Source organism: Apium graveolens, chromosome 1 (genome assembly GCF_009905375.1).
Source record: "Apium graveolens cultivar Ventura chromosome 1, ASM990537v1, whole genome shotgun sequence".
NCBI lineage: Eukaryota > Viridiplantae > Streptophyta > Magnoliopsida > Apiales > Apiaceae > Apium > Apium graveolens.
In genome coordinates, this window is record NC_133647.1 from 141663559 (window position 1) to 141687261 (window position 23703).

The 23703-nt window shown below is 37.6% G+C and overlaps 3 protein-coding genes across 4 annotated transcripts; 1 reads left to right on the forward strand and 2 right to left on the reverse strand.

Moving 5' to 3' along the window:
- Positions 1-417: 417 nt before the first annotated feature.
- Positions 418-3688, forward strand: LOC141720993 (cyclin-A3-2-like). Its single transcript, XM_074523719.1, has 8 exons — positions 418-814; positions 1580-1812; positions 1900-1975; positions 2066-2142; positions 2273-2306; positions 2631-2780; positions 3015-3149; positions 3277-3688. The coding sequence occupies exons 1-8, from the start codon at positions 536-538 to the stop codon at positions 3331-3333; spliced, it is 1041 nt and encodes a 346-aa protein (XP_074379820.1). The 5' UTR covers positions 418-535; the 3' UTR covers positions 3334-3688.
- A 924-nt stretch (positions 3689-4612) lies between these two features.
- On the reverse strand, positions 4613-5080 carry LOC141707547 (zinc finger protein 1-like). Its single transcript, XM_074510761.1, has one exon. The coding sequence runs from the start codon at positions 5078-5080 to the stop codon at positions 4613-4615; it is 468 nt and encodes a 155-aa protein (XP_074366862.1).
- A 1471-nt stretch (positions 5081-6551) lies between these two features.
- On the reverse strand, positions 6552-9771 carry LOC141667487 (uncharacterized). Of its 2 annotated transcripts, none has more exons than XM_074474011.1 (3): positions 9549-9771; positions 9266-9417; positions 6552-7042 (listed from the first exon to the last, which is right to left on the reverse strand). In XM_074474011.1, the coding sequence occupies exons 1-2, from the start codon at positions 9680-9682 to the stop codon at positions 9276-9278; spliced, it is 276 nt and encodes a 91-aa protein (XP_074330112.1). In that variant the 5' UTR covers positions 9683-9771; the 3' UTR covers positions 6552-7042; positions 9266-9275. The 2 variants fall into 2 exon arrangements, with proteins under 2 accessions (XP_074330112.1, XP_074330118.1); XM_074474017.1 differs by having other exon boundaries at positions 9308-9417; positions 9549-9768.
- Positions 9772-23703: the final 13932 nt, after the last annotated feature.

Genomic DNA, 23703 nt, shown 5'->3' on the forward strand with positions numbered 1-23703 from the left:
AGCTGAAAACAGTTTTTTCCAAAAAGTATGGGGGATTTTTTTTTGCTAACAATAGTTTTTAAATCAAAAATGTTTTTCCAGACAACAACTTTTAAAATTCACCAAACACCAAACAGCTTTCATGTAAAAAGCTGTTGTTGCGTAACCAAAAGGAGCCTTTAATTAAGTCATTTTGGAGTAATCCTAGTTTTATCTCAATCAAACTAAGTCTAAGCACAAACCCGAATAATAGGATTAGGACCGGTTACCAACAAAAAAAAATCAGTGACATCGTAAATTTAAATTTTAAAAATCCAAAATCGAAATTAAACCGGGCTCACAAAAAATTTCAAACCCAAAATTAGCATCCCACAGCGCGCGGTAATACACATAATTTAAAATAATAAAATGGCGGCATTACATCTTTTAATTTTTTATTAACTCCCCCTCAATCATTTCACATATATACACACTCTTCTTCAATTTCTTAGCTAAAACCCTAGAAAATAAACAACGCAATTCACACGCATCCACTTCGAATTATAAAAATTCACAAATGGGTAATGATGAAAACTGCGTTCCAGCAAATGGGTCGTCGAAAAAGCGAGCATTTGCATCGGTGAATGCCGTTAATTCGCAGATGATGTCTCCTAAGAAAAGGGCTGTGTTGAGTGAGGTTAGTGTTAATACGGGGAATATAGATTTGGGTTTTGATGATTTTTGTACGCCTGAACCGATAGTGAAGACGGTTAAAAAGACTGTAGATAAGGAAGATGGGGAGTTGAAGAAGTGTGGGTATTCTTCGCTTATATATCAGTATCTTCACTCTTTAGAGGTATACATATTTTCTATATGTGTGTGTGTGTGTTTGTGTGTTTTAATGAATTTTTTGGTACATAAATTTTGAGGTGTTTGTTTGGATTGAATATATGTATGTATAATGTTGGTATTGGAATGTAAGTTGTGTTGTTTGTTGTGATTTAAGTTGGTTGTGTTGTGGAATTTATGAGTTATTGTAATTTAGTAATTTGGGCATCTGCGTAATGTAAAGTTATTGTGTTTGTTTTGGTGATATGAGGTTGAATTTGAGGTGCGGAGATTTTAATGTTATGAGATTTGATGTTTTTTAGCCTGAACGGAATTGTGCTTTGTTAGTTTGTTATAGAACTGTTTTAGCCTTTTTTGACTGTGTGTATGTGAAGTTAGATATATTGAATGATTTTATGGGGACGGGAGGCAAATTGCGAGTGAGCAGTTTTTGATTGCCGAAACCAGTAATCTTAAAGACCACATCTATAGATGTGAAAGTAATGACATAACCATTTATGACTTTTTGTTTGGTTTAGACATCTATAGATGTAAAAGTAATGACATAACCATTTATGACTTTTTGTAGTTTCACAACGATGAGCTTTTTTGAAATTCAAGGGCTGGATAACAAGTGAAACATGGTATAAGTTGGTTGTTTAGGAAGTGTTTCATATTTACAGAATTGAGAGACACACCTAACACTCAATAAGCGTGTTAAGTTAAAATTGATAAAGTGTTGTTGTAAGAGGCAATAACTCACTTTTCTTTAATGTGATATTGATATGTTTAGGTTGAGGAGAAAAGGAGACCCTTATCTAATTATATGGAAAAGGTTCAGAAGGATATTACAGTAGGTATGCGAGAAATCCTTGTGGACTGGTTGGTGGAGGTCGCAGAGGAGTACAAGCTAGTCTCAGATACCCTTTATCTCACTGTATCCTATATTGATAGATTTCTCTCAACTCATGTCTTAAGCAGGAACAAACTCCAGCTTCTTGGTGTTTCTTGCATGCTCATAGCCTCGTATGTTTGGTGAACTCTGAAATTAGTATTTCATTATATTTCTCGGTTGGTTCTATGTACAGTAAGTAATTTGTAATTTAATGATAGGAAACATGAAGAAATCGCTCCACCTCATATTGAAGATTTTTGCTATATAACTGATAATACCTATGGCAAAGAGGAGGTGGATTCTCTATTTTTAAACATATATGTATGCGTCAAGTTTCAATTTGCACTATTCAATAGCATGTAAATCTTCTGGGATAATTTGTAGGTGGTGGAAATGGAAAAGGAGATTCTAAAGTTTTTAAACTTTGAAGTCAGCAATCCGACAGCAAAAGCATTTCTGAGGTAAGAGCAGTCTGATATTTAGAGATGACATTTCAATGTCCTTGTTTATGTGTAAGTTGTAATGATTAATACTGTATGTTATTGCTTATTTCATGTTGCTAATCAAGGGTTTCTTATGAATTTGCTGCAGAAGTTTTACCAGGACTGCTCAAGAAAATTCCACGGTAAGCTAGAACCTGAATTCTCTTATTTCTTACTCCCTCCGTCCCACTAGGATGTTTATGTTCACTATTTGCACGCATTTCGAGGCTTCTATAAAGTATAGTTTCATAATGTTTTTTCAAATTTATTTTTTTGAATAAAAGTTTAAACATAAAACTTTTATTCAGAAAAAATTTTTTTTAAAAATATTGTGAAACTATACTTTAAACGAGCATTGAAATGCTTGCCAAAAAGTAGCGTAAACAATCCAGTGGGACTGAGGGAGTATTATAATGTTTCATTTGTAATTGAGCTTTTACTGAGTCAATTAACTTGCTTTGCCTTAGCCTTCAACTCTGAAGTTTGAGTTCTTGGCTTGCTATCTTGCGGAGCTTAGCCTATTAGATTATGGTTTTCTTCGGTTCAATCCATCAATGGTTGCTGCTTCAGCCATCTTTCTTTCGAACTTTACACTTCAGCCAGAGAAGCATCCATGGGTGAGATATGCATCTAAATATTGACAACATTTAATTGTGATAAATTTCTTAGTTTTTTATGACAGTCATATATAGTAACTCACTGATGTTGAAATGTGCTCTTGGTTTATTTAGAAAGTCAGGATTGCATATGTATTGAAAACGTTCTTAGACTCGTGGACTATCAATTCATCCTTATTATACATTTACATGATTTGTTATACAACTTTATGTTTTTTTATTTATTATTTGCAGAGTTCAGCATTGCAGCTATACAGTGGTTATAAAGCATCTGAATTGAAATATTGTGTACTTGCACTTCATGATCTGCAATTGTGTAAGAAGGGGAATTCTTCTATAGCAGTAAGAGAAAAGTACATGCAACATAAGGTACATTAATCTCCCCAAGCAGACCAAACATCACTGCTGCAATACAATATTCTCTCGAGCTGCATAACTAGCTCTAAGCTATTATAGAAACAGTGATTAATTCCTATTGTTTTCTTCACTTGAACAGTTCAAGTATGTTGCAAAGTTAAACGTACCCTCAGCAATTCCTCAATCATACTTTTGAGGCTATCAACACAAGAAATACCACAACAAATTCTGAAGGACGGAACTGACAGTTTTGGCAGAAATAAGATGAAGGCTATTCTTGATAAAATAAGAACGATAACTGTACTTCATGAGAGCAGTGTTTCTTGTTGGTGAAAAATGCTTGGCTTGCACCTGGTATAGTTTACATGCAGTTTTATATAGTTTAGGATAAAATTTCTTTTGTTAATTTAAGTCTTTCAAAGGAATTAGGGCCTCAATCCTCAGATCTGAAAATATTTCAACAGTATTCATCTATCTATTGAAACTTGAAAGATATCATTTTGCTATGCCCTCATTATTATTGTCTATGTGATCTGTCTCTTTCCTTGTTACCAAGCTTTATTCATCATTTCGTAGATCTTCAAATAAATAATATAATGGCATTTATGTCAACATTTTTACATTTTGCATACCAGATATAGGCATGGTATTAAAAATTAAAAAAACATGTGTAATAACTGTTTTGAGCCCAGTAGCAGCCTAAAGGTAATCTACTTGGTGGCTAATACATTTTTACCCACAACTTAGACCTCGTTGAGTCCTCAAGATCAAGGACATTTGCATAACAGTTCTAATGAGAATGTAAATCAATCATTCTCAAAGGAGCTGCTAAAAGAAGCCACTTTTCAAGCTTTTTCTTTTGTAAGTTCAATCTGAAGATGTTCTTTTTATATGTTAGTAGATCAACTGTGCTGTTTTTGCAAGAGAAATAGATTTGTTGTTGAGTGCTTTTATGGTGACCATTAGGTTGTTTTAAGTACATAACGTTTTAGTGTACTCTTGAAGCTTCGAATGTTGAGCAAGTAAATCCTTGACCTTAAGCTGTGACTAGTGCTATAGGTTTTTAAAAACATAAGAATGGCCAGATGCAAGGAAGTCAGAAACTAAGTTGAAATGTTGAATACAGACTTTAGAAGATAGTATAGAACGGGTAGCATATAATATACTGTTAGCATTGATTCAGACCTGGAAGAACACGTAGCAGAAAACAATATATACACGGTGAAGTGGGAGACTGTTCCTGGTACCAAGAGACTGAAAACGCAAAGAACTTGACTATAGCCTACATTAGTGAGCATAGATAAAAGAACAGTCATGCTAATTTTACACTAGACATGCGTACCAAGGCTTAGACATCAAAAATGACTTCTTAAAGTTGTCTCTTAAGCTAGTGATATTTGATTAGCAGATCACTGAAACCCATATCACAAGACCGGAGGGCAAGATACTCTTAGTTGGAGAGATTGGTTATTCGATTACAACTTCAGGTTCAAGTCGAGCTTCTCTGCATCGGATAATTCCTCTAATGGTTTTCTATCCATATGGAAACCTCCTGGCCACTCAGCCAAGGTGTAAGGTACCTTCATATCACAATCCTGACTAGATACGGTAATTCTTGCTGAGGCCAGTATTCCCTCCCTGCTTGGTTTTTGTACAAACGCGTGGGCTTGGACACCAAGTGATCTTCTCACTGCGATATCCATCAGTTTTGTCATCCTTTTTCTTCTAGCTTCAGACCTCTCTGTCCTGTGTGCATTCTGATGGCCACCTAGAGCATGTACACTGTAGAATTTCCTTGTGCAAAATTCACATGGGAACATTGTACGAGAAGTGCGTGTTGACAAGTCAGAATCTTCAACCGGTGATCCTGCATCCCCACCTAAGCTCAACTTGAGCCACTGTCTTAATGTCTCTTCATCACAACCCTCCTTCACTCTTTCCATTCTACTCACTGTTTCTTGGCTATTTCATATGTGTTTTGAGAATAAGGAGTGCTTTAGGAGAACTGTTTTGATCGGAGTGGAATGATCAAGTATCAAAATGGTTTGTTAAATTCTTTTAGGTCAAGCAAGACGGTAGTAAGTGACAAGAAAACATCTGACACTGGGAAGAAATAAATTAGACATTTTAGTTTAATTTGTACTGCAAAATACATTAAAATAATGTTTTCTAAAAAAATTAATTATTGAATAATATTGTAAATAAAAGTTGTACTCCGAGTAAGTAACCAATTTTTTTCTTTGTTAAAGGTTAAAATAAAAACTATGAAGGTAAAAAGTATGGGACTCTATATTTGGATCCTCTTCGGTGAGGGTAAAAAGGGGCCAAAAGAAAGTTTTTTTCCACTGATAAGTTTGTTCCTGAGTTTTTAAAAGGATCGAATACTAACGCGATAAGAAGTGGTGATTCTGAATTCAATTTTTCCTAAAAATTTATTAAAACTTATATTCAATTATAAATAATGCATATAAGTTTAATTAGTAAAAAAGAACAGCAAGCAAACGATAAATACAAATTAAAAATAGTTTAATTCCAAAAATGAGATAAAAAAATTTTATGACTGACCACCTCTTTTAAAAACTCGGAAAAATTAGCCTTATGTACCCACCAACTGATGCTTGGCAAACCGGGGGGACATATTTCATGACCTTTCACTATTCTCATATTCCAGTCTATGATTTTCCTTTTAGTCCTCATCCTTTTCGTAGTTCGTATAGTTTAGTTTTTGGGAAGTGTATATTTGTTGTCGCCTTGTACTAGTCCATTGCATTTAGTCGATCAAAAAACATTCAACACTGGATACATGTAAAAGACAGTTAAAGTAATTTCATTTCAGTCCTTCTGAATTATTGTTCATCATTCATGAATCATGATACGAGTGAAGTTCTTATTCAGTCTGTTCTTTATTGGTTTAATAAAACGAAAACCACAATTTTGGTATATATGATGAATTCAGTAGAGTTTATTATTATTATTACCATGATGATTATCCAAATAGTAAGCCTCAAACTAGCTAAAAATGACGCCATTAAAAAGTTAAAAGAATAATTTTAGACGCCATCGATAACAGTCAAACATTAATGAGAATGGATAAATAAAATCTCAGTGTGGGAGCGATCCCACAGAACAGATTATCACAATCTCATTTTTTTTATCTTGTTATATCTAATTATAAGAAATAATGATAACCCGCATATTTTAAATAAAAAAAGGATGTTTCTTTAAAATTATTTCATGTCTCCTGAAAAAATGTTTAATCTGAATAAAGCTTGCTCCAATAGTATATAAGATCCTTAACCCTAACCCCTCACGTCTGCTCCAATAGTAGACCCCTCTCCCCATGCTTGGATTCATGTAATTTGAATTATTAACCTGGCATTGCAACCAACATTTGCTCCGCTAGATGGTTCAAAATTCAACTAGTAAGAACCATACATATGAAATAAATTGTAGGGTTGTAGCCTTGTACATTGAAAGAGCTCAAAATGATTTAGCAAAAAAAAATAGAGCTCAAAATGACTTCTATTAAAACCATGCTCCTTGAAGTGACTTGCTTGAAAATTAAAACATGACAACAAAACAGCTACTCTTTCCACTAAAATAAACTTCTGCATAAGTAAAATGGTTGTAGACTTGTAGTGGTTCCTTTAGCCACAAAAAAAATCTGCATCTATGAAATGGTATCTTAAACATATGTTAAGGATCAACTACCATTGTAAAATGCCTACAAGCATCTCAAACATTGTTGGTAGGTGCAATATTTATGTGGAAATTTAAGAGTAATCTTTTGAATCATTTAAATCTGAAAAAACAAGTTCCGCACGAATCACCTACTTGAAACTTGCTATGACAACCTCAAAGGATCAAGAATCCAGCTGCTGTAATTATATGGCATGTTCAAGTGCCTACATTTAGATATGTTAACCAGTGTTAATTTACAGCAAAAGGCATGAAAACTTTACAACCAGCAGCTATCTACTATTTTAGATTCCTCTATACTGTAATTTTATTATTAAAAGCTAAAGACAGGAGTCAATTAGTCATGTGAGTGATAAAATAAATTTAAAAGTTGAAACTACACAATTAAGAATTACTCCCTCTGTCCCATTAAATTCTATACATCACTTTTTGACACGCTTTTCAATACTCGTTTAAATTATAGTTCCATAATATTTTAAATTTTTTTTGAATAAAAGTTTTATGTTTAAACTTTTATTCAAATTTTTTTTTTGAAAAAAACATTATGAAACTATATTTTATAGAAGACTCGAAATATGTGCAACAAAATATACCTCTTTTTTTAATAATTAAAATATGGGATAACCGCTGAACCAAAATATACCTCATTCCGGTTATTATATTATAGTATAGATAGATAACCACCATCCCAAGATTTATCAAAATAATCAAGAGCCAGCCATAAGAACTTTCCATTCCAAGAATAAACATAAGGTCATACGATTATTGTTCTCCAAAATTTTTGAAGGCAGATTTAACAGTCACCAATCCAAGGTGCTATCACAGAATGTTATCAGCAATACCTAATAAGACTCCAGGAAATGATTAGTGGATCATATATAACATTATAATTTCAAAATCAGCGCCAGGTCTAGGAAATTTTGTAGGATCCAAAGCTATACTTCTATTGTAGTTGGTAAGGCTCCCTCAGAACTAGCCGTGCATATTAAAAAAAAAACCCTTCTATTTTAAGATTCCGAATACATTTCTAAGTTACACAAGCAAGGTCCACTTCACAATTTTACTACATATAATATCAGTGATTTGAGTTCTCATCTTAAACATCTAATCTGTTTTACTTTAACTTATTACAGTAATTATGAGACCAAACTGCAACTCACTCTGACGGTAATGCACTATGGAGAGACATTTGAGAGGACAACTGAATCAATAATAGAATAAAAACTAAGCAGTACATAAATCTTGAAAACAAAAATGATGTAGAAATATTTCAACTAAAGAAATGTCATTGAAATCTGAAGCTACACATGGAGGAATAAAATCCAAGGTTGAGTAAATAAACAAACCTAGTGACATACATAACACATATAAATTAAGCTTTGAGGAGTAATATAGCAGGAACCACGTAGACACGAAAGACAATGGAAGATGGAAGTACCAAGTATGTGATTATTTATATGATGCCACCTAGCAACAGAATCAATCCTACTCCACACTGTTGCATAACTCTATCTTTTAGGTATACGAATGATAATAACAGATATATGTAGTTCTTCTGAGCACTGTGCCATATAAGGGTGCACACGGTCTGGTCTAGGATGGGTGTAGATAAATTTTAAAACCAAAATTAAATCTTGTTCTTTGAGTATATAAACAGTTTTTTTTTGGAAAAAACACAAAATTCCAGTTTCTTGTAGACGCCCGTGGTGACTTTAACGTTATATTATAAATGCAACATAAATAAGTTTTTAGAAAGAATATTAACCGCCATCACAGCATCTTTACACTGCCTTTATGATTGAAATTTCTGCGCATCACCCATCTTTACCGGTCTTTCCTATAAATCCCAGCCCCAATTTTTTTCCTTATCAACCATTAAATTCGCAAACCAACCTATACTTGGTCTAGTTCACTTCCCAACTCACAAAACACTACTTACGTACACAGCCATTAATCAATTATTAATAATGGGTGACAACTTAGGCTTTCTAGCCGTGTTTGTAAACGTGTCAATTTCATGTCATTCTTAGGCTCCATTTGGTGTAAGATATTTTGCTTCGTATAATATTAGACAAGGGAAATAAGTTGCATGCAAACGATTTTCCCAACTTTTAAAATGTCAACATTTTCCTTAGCCCACTGACTAAATTACCTAAGCAAACAAACATATGCAAGTATTTTCAGCATAAAATTTTATTGGAGGACTTATTTCAGTTCATCTTTGGATTCATAGACTGAGGTATATTATTTCATGGTATCAATAAAACACAGTCGGCTCGACCTATTATCAATAAACATATTATCTGAAAACCGAAATTACCCAATAATACCTGTAACCATAAAAACTAAATCACAACATAAAAGTATATATGTACACACAATCAAACTAAAAGCAGGTTAGTATATTCATTTAAACAATTTAAACTCACAAATCGACTATTAGCGATCTTGACAAGAACGACAAAAGGTACCATGAGTCAACTCGCAAAACGCCCGAACATTAACACTAAGATGCGAACTGAGTCGAGTTCCAGCTAACATAGGCAACAATGACTGTGTGCATCCAAGTTCACCTAAATTCCTGAACAAAATATAATTAAGCATAATTCAATTAAATGTTTTATAATTGTGAATTAAATTTAAATGAATTAATAAAATGATACGGTAATAATTGAATACGTGATAATTGAGAGTGAGTTGATTGAAATGAACCTAGAGTTAGTGAAGGAGATGCGGCGGCGAGGAAGCGGAGGAGGACGGAGGCGAGGGAGCGGCGGAGATGATCGGAGAGATGGAGATCGGACGGTGGAGATTAGGGTTCTCGAGAGGGACCCACGCCATGCCATTTGGGGGAGATGAACGCAGACACGAGAGAAATGAGGGTTTTAGAGAGGGGTTTAAGATGTGCAAGGGGATGATATTAGAAGGGATTTGCACAATATATCATAATATTAAAATATTACTAACCCTGTTCTTTTCATAAAATTTAGTAGGAAATTATGCTGTAATGAAATACTTTTTGACCAGTATATTTTTAATTTTTATTTATGATATTTGAACAGGAGCATAAGTTAATAACAAAGATTATGTATTCATAAACTTGCATTTTGAAGTTCATAATTGGAGATATAAAATGAGCCAATTACTCCACTGAAGTGCACACTGACATTTTTACAGCAAGTGTAACAAAAAAAAGAGCTAATTTTCACAGAGATTCTGCTGTACAGGTCAGCCTTCGTAACAATCACATAGGGAAGAACACAAATACTACAATATGTCAATGTATTTCTGAAATGTAGATTCATTAAAATCTCATTCAAACCTGGTATACCTCAAAATTGAAATAAACAATATTCGGGTTTTAACATGATAAAATGGTCAAAATGGAGGTATATGCGCCTTAAATTAAGAAATAGAGGAGATGAATTTCTCTTATAAAAAGAAAGAAGGCGCGCCCTATATGAGGTGATGAACGCGCCTTGAATTATGAATGCTTAATGGAGAAGTCATGCCTGCAAAATGTTATGACGCACCCTCATTAGAACGAGGAGGCGCGCCCTGTTGGTTATAAGGACAGCTGGAGGATTCCTAACAGGGTTGACTAATTTTGCCGTAAAAAGATTTAGGGCGCGCCCTAAGTTCAAGAATGGTTAGTGCTTTGACAAAGTTACTTGGACGGGTTCTTTGGAAGATTCAAAGAAGATGGAGATCATTATTACTAACATATTTGATGCAGGTACTCTATTGAAAAACTCCTTGCTGTAGTGCATCTACAGGAAGACGGTGTCCGTGGTCAGAGACCTCCAGGGGTATACCTGGACGGAAGGCCTCCTCCTGTAGTTAATGAGTGTCCTCATTGGGGATGTGGGGTAAATTTTGGTGTGTGCTTTGAGAGTTTTGTCTCTGTAGTCAACGAGTGTACTCGTTGGGAGACTTCAGAGTATCTTGCACTTTGCACCCAAAAGTTTGGGATCACTTGTCCTGCAATCTGGTAGGGGCTCCTTATCGGGGGATAAGGATGCGTCCAACATTTGGGGTGAACCACGGCTATACCTGCATCCACGGTCTAGAGAAACAGTTGGTAGCGGAGGATTATCCTTGGCCAGGGAGATGCCTTATCCGTGAAGTTTCGAAGCCGCGGACGAGCCTTGGGCCTTTGTGGTTCAGCCTCATCGGCGGACATTCCTAAAGCTAGTAGAAGACGGTTTCCAGTAGATTTCCTACTGGGCCTCGGGACAAGAGATCTAAGCCCGTTAGGTTTCTTGTTCCCCAAGAACTACGTTGGCTTGATTCCCTATAAATAGAGATACGTAGGCAAATTGCAAGGGGTCAGAAGCGAGAGCGCAAATGAGCCACCACTAACCCTAAGCAATCTCAGCCACCAATAATCATCACCACCATATACTGTTCATACTTCCCGACGAACACTGTTCATCGGATCCACCGGTTACTATTCACATTTCCGATAAAGAACCACTGTCACATATCTTGTTTCCGGCTTCGAACCTCAAATTTTGTTGCTACCAAATTCCTCCGTCAACAAATTGGCGCTAGAAGGAGGGGCTAATCAAGATCTGCATCTAGGAGGAAAAATGTCTCAATACCGTGATGGAAGTTTTTATGATGGAAGATCTGAAGAAGAATCTGATCATGGCTATGACCGCCATAAACCCTACGTTCCACCCATGACTTATCACCCCACTCCAGATGTTGGGGGTCAGCCGCCTGTACTGATCAACAACGCTGACTTGTTGGAACAACTGTATCGCATGGGAGATGCTCTGAACGGTTTCGACTCAAGGTTGAGCATCGTGGAGTGACGCAAGACTAGAAGGGGCCTTCACCACAACCGTGCCACTCACGCACTTGGGAATGCACCCATGGCTGATAGAGATGCCTTGGCCGGTCGCGGTCGAACTAAGGGTGGACGTGTGCCAATAACCCCGCGACGTATGAACTATTCCAACGATGCATCCCCGATCGTTGAGCTTGTGGAAGAAGATGTTGATGGTCGAGAAATACTGCAGACGGATAACCGGGGGTTACTCATCCGCACTGGTCCGGGCGTAGTCTTGAGGAGCGTCGACAGGCGGAGTCCATGCCGGAGAATGAGCAACGAGGTTTCACAGCTTTAAAGGATCGCTTGGGGATCCATTTAGGTGACAATGATCTAAGGATGTTGCTGATTGAATGGCAAAAAGAGGTTGATCGCGGAGATGTGACGCCCCATGTTACAACGCGTGTGCCCATGAATTCCCATGAGAATCAGGAGCGGCACCGCGATCATGAGAGAGCTCCTCCCCGCAGATCGCTAGACCAGTATGGTCGAGGGTATGGAAGTGACCGTTGGAGGAGACCCCAATGGAGGGGAAGAGGCGGAGGTCAGAGTAGATACTTAGATAGATATCTCTGTGACAACTATCGTGGCCGCAGGGATACCCGCTGGTATGATCGAGCAGAAAGCGATAATTATGTTGAGTATGATGATCATAAGGATGCGGCAAATTATGATCGCGAGATGGCTCGGGGCCACGGCCGAGGTCACAGAGAAAATCTTGGGGGAGATCAAGGTCGAAACCCAGAAGTGATTGTCATACCTGAAGATGCCCAGAACACCAACCAATAACAAGCCCCTCCAGGTGGAAATCAGGCAGAAGCACCTCCACCTCAGCCCCAAGTTCCACAGCCTCACATGCAAACTATCCCAGGTGTGGGAACCTTCAATGTGGACGATCTGAAAAGGATGCTTAACCACTTGGAAGGCAGAGTAACGGCTACGACCGAGATTCCCTCTTCATTCTCTATGGCAGTATGAGAGGCGCAGTTGCCGGCCAGATATCGCAACACTACTAGCGATCTCCGTTTCCATGGGAGCTCAGATCATGTGGAATTCTTGGGTCGATTCAATATAGAGATGGATGTGTATCAAGTCCGGACTTGGCTCGGTGTCGGCTTTTGGTGGAGACCTTTAGGGAAAACACCCAGCAATGGTTTCAGAAGCTCGGACCGGGATTGATCACGTCTTGGGACCAAATGAAGACCCTGTTCCTGGCCAAGTTTCAAGCCACCGTGAGGTATGCTCCCTCTGTTACAACTCTCTCCAATGTTAGGCAAAGAGAGAATGAAAGCTTGACGTCCTACTTTAAAAGATTCAACGCTGAGTCTATCAGCGTAAGAGGGGCTTCAAACGAAACTTTGAAAAGTTTTTTGATAGCAGGGCTAAGGGTCTGCTCGGATTTCTGGAAGCACTTACAGGGAAAAGACCCAGCCACTCTGATAGATGTCTTCGCTTTGGCAGAATCGTTTAAGGCCATAGAGCAGTCTCTGGCGGAAGTACAACCAGCTTCGCAAGCAAGTCAGGGAAGCAAAGCAAGGAAGAGAGATAGATCTCTGAGCCCAAAATATAGAAGGTGTTAGGTCACACAACACTGTAGAAGGGGGTTGAATACAGTGTAAAATACAATCAAATCGATTTCGAACACAATTAACAGTAAACATATATATATTTGATATAATAGACTCTGTTATAATGAAACTGTTCTATCTCAGTGATGAACAAATATCATGGGAGCTGCTAGGTTACAATGTATGATCTTCTCGATAATGATAACACATATAGTGTAAACCTGTGTCTGTGTTTATATAGTACACAGTTACAAAATAACTTCTAATTGATATGGAATATAATTCAGTCTCCTAAAATATATCAATCAGATATCTTATATAATTCTTTAAGTCCTCTAACTCTTTCCATGCATATCTTCTTTTTGTATTAGTCTCGATCTTCTTTCCTGTAAATTAGCTTCCTTCCTTAACTGTTAGTCCTCCTATGGCGCCTCAAAACCCGGGGTCAGGAGTCTCGGAAGCCACGCCATCTAAACTCGCACAACTCACACTACAATATGTAAATACTCACGCTTCATGACCCCACACTTAACACACACACACTTACAGGTTATTGTCTTGGAAACGAACCATCATTACTAGAGAAATTTTATTACAACCCAAATATAATTAGTCTTACCGGGGAGTGACCTTTAGGTAAGGTTAGTCCGCCGGCCAAATATACGTTTCTTATTTCTTATCTTACCTAAACCATACTTATAAATAAGCCGAACTATAAACAACTGAAAACTAATCCAGCTTATTCTGACTACCTGAGGTACAACACCAAACAATCTACGGAACAACTGGCCATTTCCTACCCGTTTCCTGGCTGTGGTTCTCATGGCAGGCATCTTGATTCACTGTTGTGTTGTGTCAATTTAAGAAAACAAGTGTGAGCTATAATGCTCAGCATAATAATGTACAATATGAAAATGACTGTATGATAACATCATATATTATATATATATTTTATTCGAAAATAGTTTTTCCTTGGTGTCACACACCTTCTTACGAAAATAATTCTTTAAGGGGGTTTTTTTTATAACCTGCGAATACCTTAGTAGTAATCCCAGCACCTAGGCTTGGGTTACAGTATTGCATCTCAATTCCAATTGGAAGAATTTCGACATTCACTGGAGCCACCGCATATGATGATCAGTCGTACTACGGAAATAGTAACCTTTTCTACTAGTAAAAGGATGAAACCGTCATCTTTCGGGTATCACCCTGGCCGCATTCGGGCTACGTGTCCCATTTTCGGGTATACACATACTTCACAAGTTCCTGAGTACCTTCACCCGCGGTACCTTTGGTAGCCCATCTAGCACACATAGTACCAGAGTCTACCCCTCCATTGTCCTTTAAAAAAATTCTATCAATCTCGAGAACTCGAACCACATCGAAGTTCCCCAAGCGTTTTGCTTATTGATAGAAATAGTTTATCTCTTTAAGATATAAGTGTATATATATGTATATACGTACTTCCGAGAATTTCGGAGGAAGTACTAAGGATGTGAGTTGACCGTTGTCAACAGATAATTAATAAGGGGGAGAAGTTTCTTCTCGAAACTATATTCAATATAATAATAAGTCGGGATAATATTCACCGACGATATGAAATTATTCGAATAATACTTCTAAATCGGAAAGTATATCAGGATCTATGATCTTTAAATCAGTAACAATCCTTTAATAAATAATAATTAATTAAATAATATTCTACAATTAATTAAATGATAATTGATATTAATCATACCTCGAATGAGTTTACTCTCTAAAAGATTTATTTAAATAATATTCCTCAACTAGTTTGTGTTTACATAATTAATAATCTATAATGATTAATCGGGTTTGAATAAATAAACGTTGAAGTATACTACTCTTATAATAAAGGAATACGTATATAATATTTATTATCCGAATCAATAAAATATAGTTGAGGGAATATGCTCGTTGGGAAATCGTTTTAAAAGTTCGAGGTGTTTTCATGTTTCGTAAATGGACGATGAGTCCCTTTAAAACGTACTATTATGGACTTATACCCGTCCTATAATATCTCCGGAATGATTTCCGGGTTTTATCTTAATTCCCGACCGACCCTCGGTCTTATATAATATGTCATGCTTAAAGCGAAATAACATTTCATGATATATACTTATCGTACAACATCGCTATATTATGTTAAAATTCAACAACTACGCATCATGGCAAACATGGTATTTAAGCGATGATAGTAAAACAATCCTTTCACAACACAACAGTAAAAATGGAGTTGGGTTTGTAAACTTGCCTGGGTATCTCGAGGTGGAGGATGCTTTAGGTTCCGCTCAGAAATCTATAACCATAAACACATTTCATTTCGTTAGGTTCCGTTCTAATTTACGGTAACTCGCACTCATGCGCTACTCATTATACACCCTCTCAACTCATACTACCCTTAACATTTTTTTTAAGTCATATTCACATTATGGTCACTTCATTTTCCTAAGTATCTTGAGTTTATTCTCAATATCGTCGTCGGCTCCGCTTAAGGATTCTCTCGGTTTCTATTCGCGCGGTCTCGGCTTCAATATTTTTATAAAATTGAGAAATCATTATTTTCACTTGAAATTTTTATGACAGTTAGGAAACTCAATATTTTACTCTCTGTAAAAATTTCAAGATTTATGAATACGTTTAAGTCTATCCTTTATATTTTCAAAGTTCGTAATTCGTAGCAGTTTTTGTCGCGTAAATCACTTTTACTAAAACGACCATAACTTTTGATCCGTAAATCGGAATCAAGTGATTCAAGCGCCTAAACGACCCTTATAAAATTGTATATCCTAAACAAAGGTTATTTTTCAAGAATCTACAGTTTAAAACTTCGGGAATTTCTGTAGAAACTTAAAGTTATGGTTTGTTGGTTTTAACGAAGTTACGTTTACGATCGGGGTTTCGTTTACGCCTTAACTATCAACACAACCACAAACAATCGTCATATCATCATCAACACACAAACTCCTCTCAAGAACATCATATTCTTGAGGTAACAACAACCAACCTTAAATCTACTTAACTTAATCATCAAGATTTCATCAATAACACTTAGTAAGCTAGGTTTACTAACACCTACTAAATGGATCTTAAAAATGAACCTTAAATAAAGTTGGGCCAAAGATTTTTTACCTTTCTTGAAAGCTTGAGATGTGTTCTTGAGGATGGTGGAGGCTTGGAAGTGCTTGGTATGATTTTTAGAACCTAAAACCACCATTAAAATCAAGAAACCAAAGAGAGGTTACTATTCACACTATTCACTAGTGAGTTTCTTGAATTTATTCCACCCATCAAACCTTGATAAAAAGAGATGAAAGATTTTTATTACCTTAGTTTAGTTTCTAGGAGTCTTGGAAATTAATTGGGTGATTTTACAAGAACTAGAGCTTGGAGTTTTGAATTCCAATTCCTTTTTTTCTTCAAAATAGCCGAATGGAAGAAAAAATGGGGGTGGGGGGGGGGTATTTATACTACTTGGTTGCTTCTCTTGGATGATTTCTAGGTTGCTTCTTGGAAGGTGACTTGACATCTTTGTAACTTGATTTTATTCTTCCTAGGATAGCATTCTAGGTTTATTCTTTGTTGTCAAATCCATGGACATATCTTTGTAGCTTGCTAGCTTACAAGCTAAACTACAAGGTTAGCTTTTTAGCACACTATTTGCTAGCTAGCTTGGTCATCCTATGGTTAGCTCACTATTTGATGAAGTAATCATGGTTACTTCCTTACCATGGTTTAGTTAGTGCGTTACGTTTAATTAATCGTTTACGCGTTCGCTCGGTTACTTAACGTTCTCCGTAATACTAACTCGTAAATGGTTCGCAATGTAATTCCTTTCGTATTTGTTCCTTATATTTTTATGTATCCTACTAGAATATAAATCCGTAGGATTTTAATCTCGTAATTATATTGTGATTCCTGTAATCCTCAATAAGTCGTAAATACGGTCGTTTTTCAAAGTTCGTTTTCTTCGAAAACTAATAGCGTTTACATACACTCATTTAGTACGTATAGTCGTAATATCAATTCCGAAACTCATTTTCTCATGCACTATATAGTGTGGGCTCAAAAGTTTTTCCCGTCTGTCAGGGTTACTATTCATTAAATGTTTTACAAGGTCTCAAAAATTCGAGTTATTACAGTCTTCCCCTCTAACAAGGATTCCGTCCCGGAATCAATTAGAAAATAAGCGGGGATATCTATTCCTCATTGTGTCTTCAAGTTCCGAAATTGATTCCTCAACATTTTGATTTCTCCACAAGATCCTAACTAGCTTCACCGTTTTGTTCCTCAACACTTGTTCTTTCTGGTCCATTATCCTAACTGGCTGCTTGATGTAGGTCAGGTCTGGTTATAAATCTACCTGCTCGTACTCTATTACATGTCGGGCATCGGCATGGTACTTTCTCAACATGGACACGTGGAACACGTTGTGTACTTGTTGCAAATTAGGAGGCAAGGCGAGCTCGTAAGCTAGAGGTCCTATTCTCCTCAAAATTTCAAAGGGTCCTATGAATCTGGGACTCGGCTTCCCTTTCTTTCCAAATCTCATCACTCCTTTCCACGGAGATACCTTCAATATCACAGAATCTCCTACTTCATATTCCTTATCCTTCCTGGTCTGGTCGGCGTACTTCTTTTGTCTGTCCTGAGCTGCTATCAGTCTCTTCTTGATGAGTCCTACCATTTCTCTGGTCTGCTGGACTAACTCTGGTCCTAATATCTTGTGTTCTCCAACTTCATCCCAACACAGGGGAGAGCGACATCTTCTCCCGTAAAGAGCTTCATACGGGGGCATTCCTATGCTAGCGTGATAGCTATTGTTGTAAGAAAATTCGATCAGGGGTAAGTGATTATCCCAATTTCCTTTGAAATCGATGGCACACACTCGCATCATATCTTCTAGGGTCTGTATAGTCCTTTCGCTTTGTCCATCAGTCTGGGGGTGGTAAGCGGTACTCATGTTTAGTCTGGTGCCTACACATTCATGGAAGCTTCTCCAAAATCGGGAATTAAACCTCGGGTCTCTATCTGATACTATGGCTACAGGAACGTCGTGTCTTACTACAATTTCCTTCAAGTAAATATCTATCAACTTGTCTACGGTGTACCTTTCGTTGATTGGTAGGAAGTGTGCAGACTTGGTCAGTCTATCAATGATAACCCATATAATATCGTGATTAGTCTTTGTCCTTGGTAAGCCCGTCACAAAATCCATGGCTATGTGTTCCCATTTCCATTCCGGAATTTCTAGGGGTCGTAACAGTCCACTAGGTCGCTGGTGTTCCGCCTTCACTCTCTAGCATGTCAAGCACTTGCTGACCCACTCTGCTACTTCTCTCTTCATGTTAGGCCACCAATAATATTCCTTAAGGTCACGGTACATTTTCGTACTTCCTGGGTGGATTGAATATCTAGAGCTATGCCCTTCATGCAACAGCTCGTCCTTTAATTCTTGCACATTCGAAATCCAAATCCAGGACGCATACCTCATGATCCCTTTCTCATCCTTCTCGCATCTCACTTCTTCACCGGTCAATGTCCCTTTTTCCTCACTCATCTTCTTTTCCTGACATACTCGTATCTTTTCAGTCAGTTCTGGTACTAGCTTAATTTCAAATAATCCTTCCGTTCCCTTACCGGTCACTCTCACGTCAATTTACATATTCTCAAATTCCTTAATTAATTCCTCCGATGTCATTATCATCTTGAGTCTTTCCTTCCTACTAAGGGCGTCAGCCACCACATTGGCTTTACCTGGGTGATACAAAATTTCACAGTCGTAGTCTTTTATCAACTCTAAACATCTCCTCTGTCTCATGTTCAGTTCCTTCTGAGTAAAAATATATTTGAGGCTTTTATGGTCAGTGTAGATCTCGTATTTCTCACCGTATAGGTAGTGTCTCTAAATTTTAGGGCAAATACTATGGCTGCTAATTCTAGATCATGCGTAGGGTATCTGCTCTCATATTCCTTCAATTGCCGAGAGGCATACGCTATAACTTTGCCGTGCTGCATTAGTACACATCCTAATCCTTTAAGCGATGCGTCGCTATATATCACAAACTCTCCCTTTCCATCGGGAATAGCGAGCACTGGTGCTGACACCAGCCTCCTTTTCAGTTCTTGAAAACTCTCCTCATATTTTTCCGTCCATACGAACTTTTCTTCCTTCCGGGTAAGTCTAGTCAGTGGACCGGCTATTTTAGCAAAGTCTTGCACGAATCTTCGGTAATATCCTGCTAAACCCACGAAACTCCTAACCTCTGTTGTGGTTGTTGGTCTTTCCCAATTGGATACCGCCTCTATCTTGGCAGGGTCAACTAAAACTCCTTTGCTACTCACCACATGTCCTAAAAACTGAACTTCTCTCAACCAAAATTCGCACTTCGAGAACTTGGCATACAATTTCTCATTCCTCAAGATTTCTAAGACTATCCTCAAATGTTCTGCATGTTCTTGCTCTGTCTTTGAGTAGATCAGAATATCGTCTATAAAAACTATCACACATATATCCAGGTACTTTTTGAACACTCTGTTCATCAAATCCATAAAGGCTGCGGGTGCATTGGTTAACCCAAACGACATGACTAAGAACTCATAGTGTCCATATCTAGTACGAAAAGCGGTCTTCGGTATATCTTCCGGTTTGATTTTCACTGGTGATATCCTGTTCTTAAATCTATTTTGGAAAAATGTACAGCTCCTTTGAGTTGGTCGAATAGGTCATCTATTCTGGGAAGAGGGTACCTATTCTTAATAGTCAGTTTATTCAGCTCTCGATAGTCTATACATAATCTCATGCTGCCGTCCTTTTTCTTGACGAATAGTACTGGCGCTCCCCATGACGACACACTGGGCCTTATCATTCCATTATCTAATAATTATTGCAGTTGAGAAGCTAGTTCTTTCATCCCAACTGGGGCTAACCTATATGGGGCCTTGGATACTGGTGCCGTCCCTGGTGCTAACTCTATAGCGAACTCTATTTCTCGGTCAGGTGGTAATCTCGGTAAGTTTTCTGGAAATACATCCTCGAATTCGTTTACTATGGGTATGTCCTGTATATTGGGGACCTCCTTCTTGGTATCTATCACATAAGCCAAATAGGTCTCGTTACCTTTCCTTAACAATCTCTTTGCTTGAAGCATGGTCAGAAATTTCTGATTTTGTCGTTGACCTTTAAACAATACTTCTTTTTCATTCTGCACTCTTATCTTAACTTTCTTCTGTTCACAATCTATTTGCGCTCCGTTACTGGATAACCAATCCATTCCTAAGATCACATCAAATTCTCCTAATGCGAATGGTATTAGGTCGACCTCGAAGATCTTCCCTTCTAATTTCAGCTTGCACTTAGGGTATACTTGATTTACAGGGATTATTTATTTGTTTGCTATTTCCACTCGTAATACCTCACGTAAGGGTATGGCATTAAGTTTTAACTTTCTAGCAAAATCTTGAGATATAAAAGACTTGGTTGCTCCAGAATCAAATAGGACATTTGCATGTTCGGAATTTAACAAAAGGGTACCTGCTATCACGTCAGTGTTTCGGACAGCATCCTGAACAGTCATATTGAAGGTCCTAGCGGCTGGAGGTCGGTTGGATGCAGCTTTGCTCATTCCTGAGGCTGGGGGCTTCAACATTGGGCAATCCCTCTTCATGTGTCCTGCCTTTCCACATTGGAAACACGTTACTTTGGGCCGGGTGCAGTTGTTGGCAAGGTGCCCGATTTGGTCACACAGGTAACATCTCAGAGGGGCTCTTGTCTGGGTACACACTCCAAGGTGCCTCTTTTTACAGGTTTGACACTCTGGTATTGGGGCACGTGGTTGGCTATGAAATATTGCCCTAGATTGTCCGCCGCCCTGGCCAACGCTCTCACTCGGGGCCTTTCTGAATCCGGGACCTCATGCAGGTTGGGACACTGCTCCCGTGACGAACCTGCTTGGAAGGTTCCTGCTCCCGGTTCCTATTCCTTGGCTTCCTATCTTCCTCTTCCTATTATCCTTTTCTTTCACAATCTGCTCACTACCAGCTTCAATAATCGAGGCTTTCTGTACTAAGGTGGAATAGTCTGTCAGCTCTAACACTGCTACTCGGTTCTGTATCCATTGTTTCAGACCAAGCTGAAACCTTCGCGCTTTCTTTTCTTCGGTATTCACAAACTCAGGCACAAATCTAGACAACTCAGTAAATTTGGACTTTAAAGTCTCATAATTTGACTTTTCCCTGATCACAATGCCTTTTTCCTTAGGCCTTGGAGGTTTCTTTGCATCAGAAGCTTTAGACTTAAGATTTGGCTTCTCACCAGCAAATCTAGCTTCTTCCTCCTTGAAGTTTCCAAATCCATTCCTGGATTTTGTTTCAGAAATAATCTTCTAGCTATCTCCTCATCAAGTGTCTGGATTTTAGGATTTTTGTAATAAACAGTAGTCTGCTTCCCCTTTAGCTTCAGAGTTTGTAAAAACTTCTGAGAGTCTTTAGATCCTGACTGAAACAGAATATCAGAACTTGACATCAAACTTTGTTTATCAGAACTTGACTTCATTCTTTTAGCATTCAAAGCATTAGAACTTGACTTGTTCTCTGTAGAAGATTTTCCTTAAACTTTTCCTTGACCTCTACTCTTATCAGAGTTTCCCTGTCATCACTTTTATCATCCTTTTTCTTCAGTATTTTAGTAGGTGAGCATTTGGACTTAACTACCTTCTCCCCCTTTTTGGAATCATCAGGAAATAAGAGAGAAAGAAGAAGTTCAACTGAAGATTAGATTTCTTCCAATTGAGCTTTCTGAGAAACTTGGTTAGCCAGGACCTCATCAATTTGAGCCTGTTGCTTCTCTTGAATATTCTCAATGGCTTCAATTTTCTGAAGAGTAGGTCTGATATATCTGTTCTTGTTAAGCTTAAGCTGTAGATCTATCTTATCAGCATGTTCCTTTAGTGTATCAACCTTCTCAAGTGTAGAAGAATGTAGACCTTGAAGATGTTTGGTAGATAGAGCAGTGATCATAGGTTGTGTATTTAAATCAGTATTTGTGAGCAACTCATCAGCTTTAGCAATATGCTCTGTCAGAATGTTAGAACTTGGAATGAAATCAGTGGCATTCCACTTCTTGGTCCACTCCACACCTTTGTAAGTATCCTCCCAAGGAATAGGTGCTTCCTTTTCAACAAATTTCTTCACCAATTCTTCCTTTCCTAGTATAGGAACTGGAGTCTCAGCAGAAATACTATCTTCGAAACTTGAGAAAGACTCATTATGTTCTGACAACACAACAGTGTGTGAAGCAACTGGAGATTCAGGAACAACTTCATTTAAATTCTGAACATCAGAATTTATCTTCAGAGCTGGTATGGTTGATGTAGATGGTAACTCAATATTTAAAATTGGAAATTGAGTTGGAAATTGCTGAGCTTCTGTAGATGGAGCTTCCAGATAAAGAACATTTGGTATATTCAAATTATGAATATCTATTTTAGAATTTTCAGTGTGTTTTTCAGCATCATCTGTAGCTTTAATAGGTGAGACAAGAGGGGTTACAACTGTATCAGTAGCAGTTTCTTTGGCTTGAGCTGGAAGGGCTTCAATGATAATCGGTTCTTGTGAGATCAGAGATTCCTGATCCCCTTCCTCAGCTTCTTCAGTATCTTCTGATGGAGCCTTAGACAAATACTACCTAGCCTTCATTTTCTTCAATCTCCTTGCCAATGAAGGAGTTGCTTTAGCAGTTTCAGAACTTACAGATTTCTTCTTCAAAGTATCAGAACTTTGAGCTGCAGTTTCTTTCTGAGAAATAACATTCTCAGCTTCAACTATCACAGGTTCTGATGTATGAACCCGTTCTTCAACTATTTCCTCTTTATCACTATCAGATTCATCTCTGAGAATCATCTTCCTTCTCTTTTATGGAGGTTGAGGAACATACTTTGTCCTCTTTGGCATGGGAGATGAAGATCTGATGGTATGTGCTGATGATTCAGGTTGAGATGATTGAGGTGATGGTTTAACAGATGTCCTGATGGTAGATTTTGGTTGTGGTTGAGAAGTTTGAGGTGTTTGGGTAGTAGTGGTAGGTGCTGATGGTTGAGGTTCAGATGGTTGGACATTAGGATATAATACAGTGTATGTAGCTGGATTATAGATTATTAAGGCTTGTTTGATAGATAAAGGAATTCGGAGGGTTCTTAACACAACCTTCTTATCATCAGTAGATAATAAGTCATTAAAAGCTCTTTTAGCTAGTCTAAAGGATGGAAGTAATTCACTGGCTAATTGGGGCTTATCGGCATAACAAAAACTATAGATAAGCTGACAGAATCTAGCAAAATAGACAGTATTCCTATCTTCTGTCATCCTATCCCCAATAAAGCCTAAAACAACACTTGCATAATCAAAATCAGTTTGATTAATGAGAGCATACCTAGACCTGGCAGAA